This window comes from Limanda limanda, chromosome 11, assembly GCF_963576545.1.
Source record: "Limanda limanda chromosome 11, fLimLim1.1, whole genome shotgun sequence".
In the NCBI taxonomy this organism is placed as follows: domain Eukaryota; kingdom Metazoa; phylum Chordata; class Actinopteri; order Pleuronectiformes; family Pleuronectidae; genus Limanda; species Limanda limanda.
The window spans coordinates 25,102,346-25,117,452 of NC_083646.1; the positions used below are offsets into that span (position 1 = coordinate 25,102,346).

Below are 15,107 nucleotides of genomic sequence, written 5' to 3' on the forward strand. Positions count from 1 at the left end.
ATCGGTGCCTCAGTTTAAACTGATTTCAGGATAATCAATTTTTTTGATGAATTTTCAATGGTCAGTCTTCATCATCCAGTGTTCATAATGCAAAATATATCTGTGGCAAGCCTCTTCGTTAATGTCAGAGGTCAGGATTGGATGCTGGTCTGTTAGTTTGTGATTTAAAAAACAGCCGACAATTTCCACAAACATTACACCACCACTGTATTAACCATAAAATACGACTCCTCTGTGGAGATAACCCAGAAATGTTGCACAGTTACAGAAAGCATAAATTTACTTTGAATCTTGGATATTTCCTGCTGGCATTGAAAATGTGAGCACATGGAAAACTCATAGAGTCCACACAGGCATTAAACACCAAACAAGAACAACCGAATTCTCAACAGGGACGTCCGAGGTCTGGATCAGTTTCAGGATAGAACCCCTGAAGCTCATCAGGCCATGCTCAAGGACACTTTCACAGACAGCTGAAGCGTGGTTCAAAGATGGGATTCTCCATTTGAGGTTATTTTAAATAACCACACTGAGATGCCCGTAGCAGAGGCTGTGTTTTTTGGTTGGTATTTAGGGGATGTAAATACCTGCGGCATCGGTAAACAGGAGTCGGCCTCGGTCCCAGACCACTTAATAACAGCTCCCCATCTGAAATTTGTTAGCTCAGTGAAATAGTATCCTGTAGCGACGGATGTCAACAGAGAGGTCTGCTCCAGCCGGGAGGGATGGGGAAAGCCGTTGGGTTTTGCAACTCTTGGCAGACTTTGCCTCTTTTTGCTCCATGTGCAGATACCTCAGGAAGACGAGGGGGAAAGAGATAATCTTGAAGAGAAATGGAGAGGAGGAGGTGGCATGAAGACGGAAAGTATAAGAGAGAGTGAAGTAAAGATGCAGATATAAACTTTGAGGGAGTGATATTCTCTGCAAAAGTCTGTCACAAGTCTTATAACCAAACCCACGTGTCCCTTGAAGTGTCACAGTCCATTGACAAATCATTTTAAACACAGACACTTTAACATAAATTGAAGCTGTCAAAATAATCCATCCGTCAAAAATGATTATAATCTCACCCTCCATTGCTTTCTCAACACATTTCCTTTTCAGCACATTATCTGTTATTGTATGGAGCTAAACTGAAGGGACAAAAGTCACAAGATGTACTTTAGAGATTTTCACCATGTCCTCACATCCAGGAATATTCAGAGAGCATGAGAAGAAGCAGGTCAGCCAAAGAAATAAAAGAGACAGAGTCAAAGAAAGACAGACAGACGAAGAGAAAAATGGGAAAAAGTGAGGTGGAAGAAAGAGGCATGCAATCTTGGTGATTTTCCCTGGCAGCTTTTACAATTGCCCCTGTTCATAACACGCACACACACACACACACACACACACACACACACATGCTACATGCTCCTTTCATAGCTAATGCTGTTAAAAGCAAAACACTAAAAGTCAAAGGAAGATAAACAAGGCCGAAGTTAAAGATCACATTTTCTTCCTCTCCCACCAGCGGCTGTAGAGACTTACCACGCAGTGGGTGAATGGGTTTCCTTCAGGGGAGGGAATGATCATAACCACTGAACTGTAAGTGTCCTACTGTTGACATATGACCCAACGCAGTTATAAACCTCAACGGCTCCCCCGACTCTCTCGATCGCACTCAGCTGAGCCTAATTCCTCTCAAAACAAAGTGCTAACAAAAAAGGAAAAAATCCTTTCACGGCCAAGAAAGGCCATGGTGCTTTAAACTGTTTGTGTTTAGTAATGAGAAATCTCAGCCTCCAAATATTTATATATTATTAGCTTTTCAAAGGATCCAAGATTTTATTTAAATGAAATCCCTCAAACCCACACCACCTTTCTTATTATGTTATTTCAAACAGTTCATTAAAACGTAAAATCTTGTTTAGAATCACTGTTGTTTTTTATTGTATTAATTGCAACAAAACTCCTGCATTTAGATGATAGATATTCACAGTATGAAAATGATTAACATATTTAAACAATATGACTCAGTTATTACATTTTAAGGCATAAAAGGATTTATCCATCATAATTACAAAGAGTTGATCTTAGAAGGTGGTACCTTTGGTTTACTGCTCTGAAACTGAACCCTCACTCTTTTTTTACGCCCTAATTCTATTGGGGCAGAGAACAAGCATAAGCAGGACACAAGACAATTCTTTATGCTTATGTTGTAAATCAGCAATGTCAGATCTGCACCGAGTTCGAGTTGGAAAGCTTGGCTCCTACACTCTGCCTGGATGGAAATGTCACGTACATTTTAATGAAATCAGTTAGATTTACTGCATGTCTGAGTACAATACCAGGCTCCAGTTTCTCCTCAGGCATATAGGTTTACCTCCCCGAGCCCCAACAACGATTAAATGAAATGAAACAAACAGAAGCAGGTTGAAATGTGGTTTGATGATATACAGGTGACTGAAAATGTCTCTATGTAAGTAACTCTGCACACACAACTAGGGTTTCTTGACAACTTTATAATCTCCACATATGGAAGTTTGTCCATCTTTGAAAATCAAATTGAGGCTGTTGAGAAAGGAGATAAATGGAACTTTGCCGAGATGGCCTCTCTCCTGCCTGCAGGCTGGACCACAAGGTGGCCTGAGGCGACTTCCTCTTACTTACTGTCTTTGAATCCCTGCAGGCGATGTGGATTTAAAGTATTAGGGCGGCTCTGGGATCAGCAGACACAGTGTTGATCGGGTCACTCTGAGCTCTAGTCAGATCATGAGAGCTCAGCGGGGATGTTTGAAAGGGAGAGGCCATGTTCTTGTGCACAGCAGGAGTTTTGTAAGATTTAGTTACCTTTAGCGCCTTATTCTGTGTGTCTCTGTGCGACTCTGCAATCCCTCTGTCAGGCTCTCTGAGATGGATCAGTGCAAATCTTGCTTTCATCACAGAATTCTTCGATTACATAATAGGTTTGTGGTACTATTACTTAGTTCTGATACTTTGAACGGTTTTAAAATAGTGCAGTAGTGTGGACATCAGGTGGATCCCTACAGGTCTGGTTGCTTCTTACACCAAGCTGAACCAACCAATGAACCAAAGTGGGAACCTCTTTCTGGACACAGAGAGCAAACCAGTGTATTTTTCATGGATGGCAACACACACACGCAGACAGGCACACTTAAAAACAGGAAGGAGCCTCTCTGAGCCATCTAGCTGTGATGGATAGTGAACAGTAAAGCTTGCACTGATCTAAGACTTTTTGGACACAGGGAACATAGTTTCTCTGTATATAAATAAAAGAAAACAATTCTGAAATCCCACATTACGCCTGACAGTCAACAGGTGATTTAAGAAGCTGACTACAAATGCAGTTATAAATCGTATTATACACAGGTGCACGGCCAAATTCTCCCTCAGACGGCTGCAACCCAATGCCGTATGATTGTTTCAATATGCTCAGATTTTTTTCTCTGTGTGCCATTTTGAAAAACCAGCAAAGTCCAGAGCGTCAGCCTCAGCAGCACCATACGTTTCTTATTCTGAATCAATCACAGCGAGTTTATCAGATGGCTGCGTTATTTTACCATAAACCCGTTGGTAATGAGCCATGCAAAAAGTTTTAATCTGTCTCCTTTCATATCTCAATCACAGAGATGTGTGTGTTTCCCTCTCTTTAGTGTATTTTCCGTCTCGGGTGTTTCCCTATGCAGCTATGCATCAGTAGTTATTTGAGACTGGGCTTTTGATTTCTCACAGTCCTTAGTCTTTACACACGTTATGTCAGAAGCTCTTTGTGTTTGCTTTTGATGAAAACTTTTATTTCTAAGTTCTGTTCTGTCGTGGTATTTTTCCACTGTAGCCCAATACTCAACACAGTCAAAAAAGTGAAAGCTCTGTGCTGGAACCAAACTTTCAACATCTGCACTTTTTATTGTCATTTGTCAAAATATGGCCTATAACCTTTTCACTCTTCTGGTTGAAAGATAAATGTGCACATAATCTAAAGGTCAACGGCCCCAAAGGGTCAATATATAAATATTAGGGACAAAAAAAGGAAAACAAAAACTAGAAGAAAAATAATATCACTAAAAGCCATAACTTACAAATGTTATATGAATAAATAATTATCTGTATAATTAAATATAATTGATAGAGACATAAATAATGATGTCTTCCTTGCAGCCACTGTTTTCAGATTATAGGATTAATTATTAGGGCCCGAGCACCTCCGGTGGGAGGCCCTATTGAAATTGAAATGATTCTTATTATTATTCTCCGCCAAGTTAAATTGGCTTTTTGAGGGCTTTCCCATGCTCAAAAAGTTTCTAAACTTTGCAGTAAATTAGAAATGTGTGAAAATGGCCATATTCTGTAGTATTTGGAAGTAGGCGTGGCAAAATAGCTCAATAGCGCCACCTACGGATAAGCCCCTCATTTAGCATTCACCGATCCTCACAAAAAAATACCCAGTTGTGTATCGTGACCAGACACACAAAAAAGTCTCTCAGTGCATTATGAAAAAAGAAACAGGAAGTCCGCCATTTTGGATTTAGTGGCCATTTTGGCCATATTCAACGTTTTTACTTTGATATACTTGTCGTTGGGCTTTCATCGGATCAACGTAAAATTTAGACGAGTGTCATCAAAACAATATGGAATACTAAAGTTATCAAAAAAATCAACTTTTCGTCAGAGCCTGTGACCGTGGCGTGGCGTCAAAGTTTGATGAAACGCCATCAAAACACGGGCGTCTGTATCTCGGACATATTTGGTCCAATCAAGTCCAAACTAGACACATAACACAAGAATCACGACCCGAAGACAACAACACAGAAATCGTGACTTAATATCACAGCGCCCCCTGGTGGCAGCAGGAAATGTCTTGTTTTTGGTACGTCTCACACTTGGAAGTATTTCTCCTCATCCCCTTTGCACAACCATGTGTAACTATGTCAAATGGGTCTCAAGACATTGATAATAAAGACATAAGATTACTGTGACTTTTCGTCAAACGCCATATTAATGGCTTCGCATCAAAGTTCACCAACTCGCCATGACACACGAAATTGCTATAACTTCGGTGTTCAAGGTTCAATCTCCCTCAAACTACATGTGTGTGTCAACAGCCCCCCCCTGAAAGCTGTCAGACGGGATTAAGGAATGGGCGTGGCAGAATAACTGACTAGCGCCCCCTAAGGGGCAGCCCCGGCACTACATTTGGCCTACTTCTACAAAAATCGACGGGGACATGTGTCTTTTCATGACAAAGAAATAAGTCTCTTGGATAGATATGCTAGAGTAAACAGGAAGCCCGCCATTTTGGATTTGGTGGCCATTTTGGCGATTTTCTGCATATTTACTTTGACATACTTGTCGGAGGGCTTTCATCAGATCAACTTAAAATTTAGATGAGTGCCTTCACAACAAGATGGAGATCTTAAGTTATTGGAATTTTAACGTTTCGTCATACCATGTGACCGTGGCCTGGCGTCAAAGTTTGATTACACGCCATGGAAACACGGGCTTCAGTATCTCAGGCATATTTGGTTCAATCAAGTCCAAACTAGGCATGTAAGACAAGAGTCGCGACCTGATGACATCTGCATAGACACCATGACTTAAATTTACAGCGCCACCTAATGGCTACAGGAAGTGAAGCTTTTATCTTTGCAGCAGTGGAAAAAAAACCATGCAACGCGGAGATGTGCGCTTGGTCATTGAACGCTGTCTCTTCCCCGACCGCAACAGACTTGGAACGCGCGTGTGCTCGGGCCCATTAGTGCTACAACGTAGCCCTAGTTTATTAATGTATTTTTAATTTCACTCACTCATGACCTTTGTTTTATAATTTAAAGCAATTTCTAAATACTAAATTCTAGCACCAATCACGATTTTTACTGGTGCTTTTACTACCCTTGCAGATCGCATTGTGGGACAATAATGCACACAAATGCGCACAAATGCTAAGTATAATTATTCATACTCATATAAAACAAAGAGCTTACTCTACGTTGTCAAATCACTGATGTTTTGGTATATTTTTTGACTTTGTAATCATTATCCACGCAGTCCTGACAAACTCTGCGATGATTTCAGAGAAGTCAGTGATGAGTACACCGGAGAGCAGCTCCAACCATGTAAACACCTCCCCCTCATCCTCCCCTGGGACTGGCCTTGAGCAAGCACGCCCGTGGCCTCCTGGGCCTGGGAGGAAATGAGAGGAGGAGGAGGAGGAGAGGGAAGTGGCAGGCTCACACAGAGACAGGCCGAGCGAGGTGAGATAGAGAGAGGGCACTGCACACCGCGCAAGATCAAACACAAAGGTTACAGCCACCACCGCCAAAATAAGCACATCAGTGGTGGGGCTCTTCGTAAAAGCTGTTGTCTTTAGATTTCTAAATTGGGCCGTTTTAATGTTCCCAAACCTCGAACACAGCATTTCTACTCAATGTTAATCTGGACCAGGCAGGCAGCTGAACTCTCTTTGGTTTGGTATCCAGTCGGATTCACCTGACTACAGAGAGCCATAAAGCACGTCTTCTGGAAAGTTAGGCGCTTCAGAGACTCACTGGTGGAGGTTAGAGCCCGGCTCCCCGCTCCACATGAGGCTCAGAGAGCATGTCAGCGCTTTTTCTCTCAAGGATGCTTCATCTCTGCTATCCAACCGAGCCAGGAGCCTTTGTCTAAAAACAGCAGCAGCCATATTGATCGCAAATCTCTTTAGTGACACCAGAGCACTTAGTGTTTACACTCCAAACTTTATTTCTTCTTTTCTCTCCGTCTCTTCAAAAGACGGGTCATATCACTCCTCTCTTGGCATACTTGTCCGGCTCCGTCTGAGCTGTTGCATCAACTTCACAATTCTGCTGTTGGTTTCCAAACACTACATGACACACACCACTTCCTGTTTTCTTCTCTAATCAGTCTCATTTTTCGCTCTGTGCCCCCGCAGCTCTTCTTTTTGACATTTTGCCCATCACTGAACAATGGTGGAGGCAGTGGTGGAGGAAGTACTTAAACATTTTACTTAACTAAATTAATAAAAAGACAAAAATGTAAATGTAATGTTTGAAGAGTAAGTATATTTTTGCTTTTAAAGCTGAGTGTAGTCTCTTCTCTAATGCTATGGTCAACTACATCATTACAGCTGTGGCCTCCCCTGAATCAATTTCAGGTGTTTCTTCACCAGCTAGTGTATGGTCATACTAATATTTCAGAGGAGAACCTTTGACTCATGTTCACTTGCAATCTATGCAAGCGAGGGTGAAAATATAACAAGTGCTACCTGAGACCAAGTAAATTGCATGAGATGATGTGAATTAGATACCTGATACTGAATGATCGAATCCTCCACTACTTAATCTTGGTCTAATGCTCAACTGAAGTATTTTACAAACATACTGATTGTAAAACAACAGACATTCAGAGGTGTTGGAGTATTTATTCCAGCCCAGAGTCCTGCAGGTCTTTCTCTCAGGTATTAACCAGGTTAGCAGAGGATAGAGAGAATGTGTGTGTTTGTGTGTGTTTGTGTGTTTGTGTGTGTGTATGTGTGTGCGTGTACCCTGAGAGCTGAAAGACAGGGCAAAGAAAGTCCACAAATAACTTACTGCTGCTTGTAAGTTTACATACGAATTGTGAAAACGTCGCAAAAAAAGAGATTTACAAGAGCATATTCAAATTTTTATTAGCTCCTTTTTCTCCTCTCTGGACGTTTGCATCTGGGCATGACAATGATTCTGTTACGAGAAAGTAAATCAAACTGAAAAGTGAAATGGGACAAAAATAGGATTTTGAGGGAGACATGTTCCCAGCTGAAAGTATGCCCTTGCTCGTCAACTATTTATCTTTCCACTGGAGTCTACATCTAAATCGTACATTTCATGTCATCGTTGTTCACCTTAGCAGCGTGAGGAGGATGTTGGCTGCAGCCCATGGCCCAGCGGTGTCTCCACAGTACCTCTCAGTGTAAACTCAGCTTTGTTTTAAAGCAAACTCTCCGTCTGCAGCCCTATCTCTGCTCCTCCATCCCCTCTGTCAGTTTGTACAGACTGAGTGCTTCCACATGGGAAAGTGCAGGGCTTCACACATCAGCCGAGCTGGGGGGATGAAATATGCTGTCTGTACATATCATCACATCATTAGGCCCAAAGGGATCCCTGAGATGGATTGGAAGCCGTCTACCTGCAAGGCTCAGATGAATTTATAGGGCACTTTATCATGATGAAGCATTAGTGGAACGCTTTGTCTCTTTCCTTTCGTGTTTATCTGTGGGAATAATGATTGTGTCTCCCTCCAGTTCTCTCCCGCTCTTTTCACTCGCTCCGTCTTGGTGTCATTTGTGTTTGTTCTGACCTTTGACCCCTGCCGAGGTTTGATGCTGCTGGTTACTAACACATGATAAGTGACGTCGTCCGAGCCTCTCCGTCCGGCCGTTTGAGCCGTGTGTGGGAGGCAGCAAATTGTCCATTAAGTGTTTCTGCTGAGGCCGAGAGAAGATTTGATATAGCGGGGAAACAAAAGTAATATGTAACAGGAAATTCAATTGTCTCTCTCCGGCAAGTTTGAGCTTTAGTTTGGCCTCGCCACCAAATCAATTTCCCATGAAAGCGCAAGTTCAAATTAGGTTTATTTTCTTGAGTCCGTCTTGCAGCCTTTTACCCTCTATGAGCTCCCACACTGATTTGATGCCAGTGTTTATCTGTGTTCATATCAAAGCGCTTCTATGACTCAGACACACTTCCTCACATGCTGCTGAGAGTCTCAGTGCCACAATTGGAGGAAGCTACCTCCTCTTTCTCACAAACCTGATTGTGCTACTACAGGAGGTACAAGTAAGCAGAGGAAACACTCCCTTCGCTCCCGTGTGAAGGTCCCTGACCCTAACACAGCTGCAGTTAATCCATGTAGTGAAAGTGAGAGAAGTTCAGGAAGGTGCCCTCTGTAACTCCGGTATCAAGAGACTTCATGTGAGATCAGAAGCCCCTGGCAGGAAGCCTCCGTTACAACCTGAAGTTCAGAGGTCGTGTTTTGGATAGCCAGCTGAGGGAAGCTGGGGATAGGTGAAGTCACTCTCTGACAGGTCATTGCCAGTAAGTCCAGATTTGGCATGGGGCGGGGGGGGATCATGTTACGACAGCAGGAACCTCCCAGAAGCTCTCAGGCCTGAACGCCCGGCGTCTCACCAGACCACAGGGCATCCTCTGTTCTCTGTGGAAGCCAGGCTGTTATCGAACCCCAATGCACAGCGTTCTCCTCTAACAATACTAACTGAATCCCCCAGTGTAGGTCAGGTTCATGCTGAACTCTCAGAGTGGCCAAATGAAGTCAGAACTCACCACTTGGATTGCAGAATAAAAAACAAACAGAATGGCAGCACCATACTTGTCTTACTTTGTAAATCACTAATTGTCAAATGATTTTAGCTCAGTTCCAGATTCACTACTCTTTTTTCTTCTTTTTTTTCTTGAAACCGTTCAAGCAGCTGGTGATGTAGTTGTCCATGACAGATTTTTTTTGCTGGAAAAGTGTTTTTTCATCACATCTAGTGCCAGATCTAAATAACCAAATATGAAAGAAAAAATATTTAATCAACATGGTTGTTGATAAGCATGACAAACATTGACTTAGCAGATCCTAGATATCACAGCCATTGCTTCTGTGTAGATGAAAAAAAAACACATCGATTGGACGGATTTTGTGAAATTACTGGTTAAATTTCTGGGCAAATAATCAGTCTTTCCCAAAAGCAGAAAATGAACATGAATTCTGAACTAAAAAAACAAACATCTAATGAGTGTGATAATCAGCCTGCCATTTATCTCATGTTACTGACTATGAATATGGAGGTGTGTCTTTCCTTTAGTTTGTTAACTTTCCTTTAGTTTGTTAGTTAGAAAGTCTCATGCTGAATTTAGCAGAGTATTAAGCTAAAGAGCCAGGTTTTCCTTTTAGCCGGTGGTGGAGACAATAACAAAAGCTGCAAGTGGCTAAATATGTATGTGTGAATGGAAACATCACAATCAGTAGAACCAGACATTAGATAGTCTTTACCCTGGCAGCTCCAGAGTACAAAGTCAGTGTAATTTAGGATTGTGCAGATGTCGGGATCGAGCAGGTCATTCTATGGATAATTCACGGCGAGGATGAAAGCATGGTATTGACATTATATTTCCAGAAGGTATGTGAACACAACTGAAACAGATTACCTGTGCTGCCTGCATGAAAAGGCAACTTCAAACTGATCCAAACTGAACGATTCTCTTATGACAAGTTACCAAAAAGGCATTCGGAATGAAAGCTTCATCATTATTTTCCCTGTAAAGTAAAATTGCTCTGAACATTTGCACCAAAAAAATGTATAGAATACCAGCTCAACTGGCTTTAGTTTACAATCATCAATACTGTTGCTGTAGCAACTTTCCACAGTTGTGTAAAATCTTGGCTCATCACACTATAAACCGTTGTGTCACGTCTGGTGTCTGACAAGCCTTCAATCCAACAAGTCCTCCAACCTAAACAACTGCATGGGTTGCCTGTCGCTGGTTGGAGCAAAGCAGCAGCAGTGGACGGACACATGCACACATCTCTGCAGTCCCTGGTTGTTGTTGTTTTAGGTTAATAAGTATCTTTGGTTTGAATCTTCACTTTGTCAGAACCATCTAATATGTTTGATCTTGGACAACCCGGCTCACAATGAGTCAGTTGTAGCCCCCCTTTGGGTGCTACATCGTGTTGTTTCATGTGTGCACTACAATGGCAGCATGTGCACTGCAAGCACTCCACTCGCCTATAGCAGGCAGAGACATATAATTTTCCATCACAGATTATTTTAGTGAGGTCAACATTCATTCAACCAACAGTTACGCCCAATAGAGACGGGTTTAGTTATAAGCCACTGTCAGAAACACTGGTAGGCCCACACAAAGGAGCTGAATTGTGCACTAAACTTGTTCAACATGGCTGACATCACAGTTAAGCACACTCATATTTTTGTGTCACTCTCACACCTGCCTGAAATAGATCTCCCAGCCGCCCAGCCCAAAGTATAAGTCCTGACAGGTCCACACTGTGGTTTACTGATTACTCTGGCACTACGGCTAATGAAGGATGTCACTCTGGGTAACTCAGACTAGAGAGGTATTTTTTTTTCACCAGGGGAATATTCGGAGCTCAGTTTTCCGCTGTTTTTGTTTATTCATGAGAGGGTACCCTCCCAGTAACAGCTTTCCATTATTAACCTAGGAAACTGAAAAAAGAAGTTTCCAATACTGGTGAGAAGGATGCCAGGCCACTCAGAGTTCATTTATGTACATATGTGACAGTTAATGACAGTTGCATCATTATTGTGAAGTATAACATGGGGGTGCTTTGACAATAACATATAGAAATCATGAAAAGTAGAAGTCAACTGCCTGGCAGGCTTTTTAAAACACTAAAATGAGCTTAACAAGGCCTAGTTTGCAAAGGGAATTTTGTACCTATACCCCTGCCCATCCACAATATGCGAGGGAATAGATTTTTTAGAGCCAAATTCCACTGAACAAAATGTTCCCCAGCATGTGTGACTGCCTTCCCTTGTGCTGCATATTTGTGGTTATCTAGTCACCTAATGGAAGGTGAAACAAAGTCAAAAAAGAAGCTCTTTGCTATGTGGAAGAGGAAAGGTAGAAATCACTTAATTCGACTAAAATTGCAAGCTAAATTAAAAAAGGGATTTGATGAAGTGTTTTATAGCTTTTTGTTACAAATACATTAACAGTCATTACCTGTGTGTGTAGGTTTCATTACCTTTTCTGTAAAATGTCTTCATTTCTCAGAAGTTGTTGTGATAAAATAGCGACACAAGCTACCTCATTAAACACCTATAAATAGCAGCTTGGTATAGTGTTGTGGTGTAACAGTCGGCCACATCCTGTTTCTGAGATTCTCACATTGCCTGAGACAAAAACACAGGGGCCAGTGTTTTACCCTCTCTTCTTTATCACTTGTTTCTTAAGAATGGAAAATCATTGAACATGCTAATGGAAAATATTAGTTGATAAAGCAACTGCCGTTAAAATGTGGGCGGAGGAGACGTCACTTGTTGGGTTTTTCAAGCGTGACTGAAAAGAAGAAAAGAGGTCACAGCTTTCCCTCTGAGAAAGATTAAAAAAAGTACATTTGTTGGGTTTTCCCTTCCCCTCCTGGAGCTGTTTTCCCTCCTCAGCTAACAGTAATGAGCAACGACATTTTAATGTTTTGATCATTTAATTGTTACATGCGCTTGCACTTCCTTTATGTCCTGTGATGGCAGAACTAAAAATAAGTGCAGCGTGTAAATGCCTGTTTAGCCCGCAGCAGAATAGAGGTGAAAACAGCCAGCAGTGTTGGCACATGCCGGATTTTTCCAAAGGGAGCTCCTCCTGTTTAGGGAGGTGAATCCTAACCAACATGTGAGTAGTGTTTGTGTGTGTCTGTGTATGTGTGTGTGTGTGCACTCGTGGGTGGATATTTGACAAAATACAGAAAGCAGGGTATGCAATTATAGGTGTGTGGCCTTCTTCTTTAAAAAGTGCAACAATTTATTTTTTCCTCCTCTGCAAGAAGTGTACATATTGGTGTTGTGTTCACTTCTCATAGATCAGTTCAGCATTTTATCAGCAACACGCTATAGTCATTCAATATTGGGTTGGGTATTAAAAAGGCTCCATCTTGTTTTCTTTAACTGGTGTTTTTTTCGTGATTAGCGCAGATGCTTCGACATTGACGAAGCAGTATCTAGCGATAACAACCTGCTTGCCCACTTTGAACCTCGGAGGGGGTGGACTTCCTGTCTCGGCTCCTCACTGCGGACGGTGGTCTCGCCAGACTCTTTCCCTCTCTCTGTCTACATCAGGTCGCGTTATCGCGGCAAGCTCAGCGGCTGAGGAGCTTCTTGTTTGCGTTAGGCCACAGAGCTCGGGGTCCTCGCCGTCTTCACAGTCACTTCCCTCTGTTTTGCCAAAGAACACAGAGCAGATAAAGGCAGGAGACTGATCTGTGTCTGCCTGAGTGTGGGAAAGGCGAGGGCACAGGAACCGGTGCAGGAAAGACGATGACTGCAAAACAAAGATGGGTGTACGGGGCCGATATGAGTTTTAAAGGCTGGTAATGACATTGATATGTTTGGATTGTGACTACTGATACCCAGTATTTTTCAACTGGACCATATCTATGCCAAGCATTCAGTGGTGTACGGCCAAATGTGACATTATTTATTGCAGCCTGGAAGCACTGAGGAGTTGCATCATTTCCAGTTTAAATTTGAAGGGTTAGGGATTAATAAAAGTAAATGCCACATTTTCAGCATGCCAGCCGCTTGGCCCGGGGCAAAAATTAGTTGTACGACCCAAAAGAGACGAGAGTAAAAATCTCATTCATTTTCTGAATAGAGATTTTGAATATCAGCCATAATACTGTAACCATCCAAGGAACAGTTACCACAAGCTCCTTATATCCTCCTGTTCTAGTCACAAGTCAGTAACACCTTCCAGCGCACACAGGCGCCATTTTCTTCAGATATTCTGAAGTCAATGGAGAAAATGGATGGGAAATTGACTTCTGGAACCTTCCTATCACATGCCTTACATCTGTAACTTCTAGGCCACCTTGCTTTGCCAAAAATTAACTGATGACCTTGTCTTTTGTTTCCACAGTCAACGAGATCATCAGGAACGACCTCTCTAGCATCTCCGTGCATACCTCTGCATAGACGCCCAGGTGTCCAGACACGCACTCAAACTGCAGCAGCAGCAGCAACAACAACAACAACAAAGATGATGAAGAAAAGCGTTTTTGACCAGGATCTCCCACTGGACCACCGTTGCCATCCTTCTCTCTCAAACACTTGCTGCCTATTCACATAGACAATCACTGGCAAACTCCATGTGAATAAATAGATGAACGTTATATTTACAGAAAAGGGAAGTGATATCAGGGGCAAAGTATACGAGTACACTTGCCTTAATAATTCACAGCAGACATTCTTTAGTGGACCAACAACAAGACTGAATTACTCTACTATCGTTGAAAAATGACAATCTTCATTTCGAGCGTGATCTGTATGTTATTGCATGGACAAACTAACAGGAGAACACGAGTCGTGCTTCATCACTTTGGTTCATTTGTTTGTGCAGTCAGTCCGCGACAACTTAATCGGTGCCTTACAAGTGATATTGACAGCAGACAACAGCAGCAGTCACACACATGCAAATGGTCGGTAGCCCAAAGTGGAAGATTTTATACGACACTTTTGTATCATTTCAAATTATTTGTTTACAGGGAAACTGATTCAAAGGCTATACATAAATACATAGGGAGTATGTGAATTGTATTTGTTTTTCTCTCTTCCTTATTATCCCATTGTTCATTTATACTGAATGTTATTGTATGATATTCTTTTGTATAAACATGTATTTGAAAATATGTATACCTTATGCTTATGTCTTGCTGTTTGCTATGTTAGCGTTCTCTTTTTTCTCCCATTTGTCTTCCCCCTCGTATCATTTGTACCATTTCTACTCTCCTGCATTTTGCTTTTCACCTTAGTGCCTATTTTTAATCATCCTGTCCCGGTCTTCCAGTCCGCCGCCCAGATCATGACATGATGATGCACAGACAATCAGAGAAATATATAACACATATCCTATGACAACAGTTCCTGGCTGCAGGGAGTCACCCCTCCACCTCCTTCCAGCTATAAGATAGTAGAACAATGGTATGCTTACCTGCTGAATTTAAACAAGAATACTCCAGGACAATATATATATTTGTCTGTTACTTCTTGCACTGCAGGTTTTCATGTAAATAGGCACAGAGGTAATGGAAGTTATGCCACCGGCTCAGTTTTACATCATCATCTGGGTGATTCAACTGAGGAGTTGGCAGTTTCTTAGATGTTGGCAATAATTGATCTGATCAAACCAAAGGATTTTATCTTTGGTGAAATTATTGTCCGAGTTTCCTTTTTCTGTCAGAGACTTTAGTGTAGAATGGTTCCCCATACTAAAAAAAGGAACATTATGCACTTTACTGTAGGAGCCAAGCAGGTTTTCCTGCCTCCAGACCAAATATTGTAGATTGATTTCCACTGTCAAGTGCACCTACATGGA

General features: G+C 41.9%; 1 protein-coding gene across 1 annotated transcript in view; it reads left to right on the forward strand.

Moving 5' to 3' along the window:
- The window catches only part of LOC133014231 (nuclear factor of activated T-cells, cytoplasmic 1-like), a 59,110-nt gene extending 44,696 nt beyond the window's left edge, over positions 1-14,414 (forward strand). The window contains exon 10 of the mRNA XM_061081419.1: positions 13,653-14,414. Coding sequence (XP_060937402.1) covers positions 13,653-13,708 — 56 coding nt within the window. The 3' untranslated portion in view covers positions 13,709-14,414. The remainder of the gene's footprint in view (positions 1-13,652) is intronic.
- The last annotated feature ends 693 nt before the right edge of the window (positions 14,415-15,107 follow it).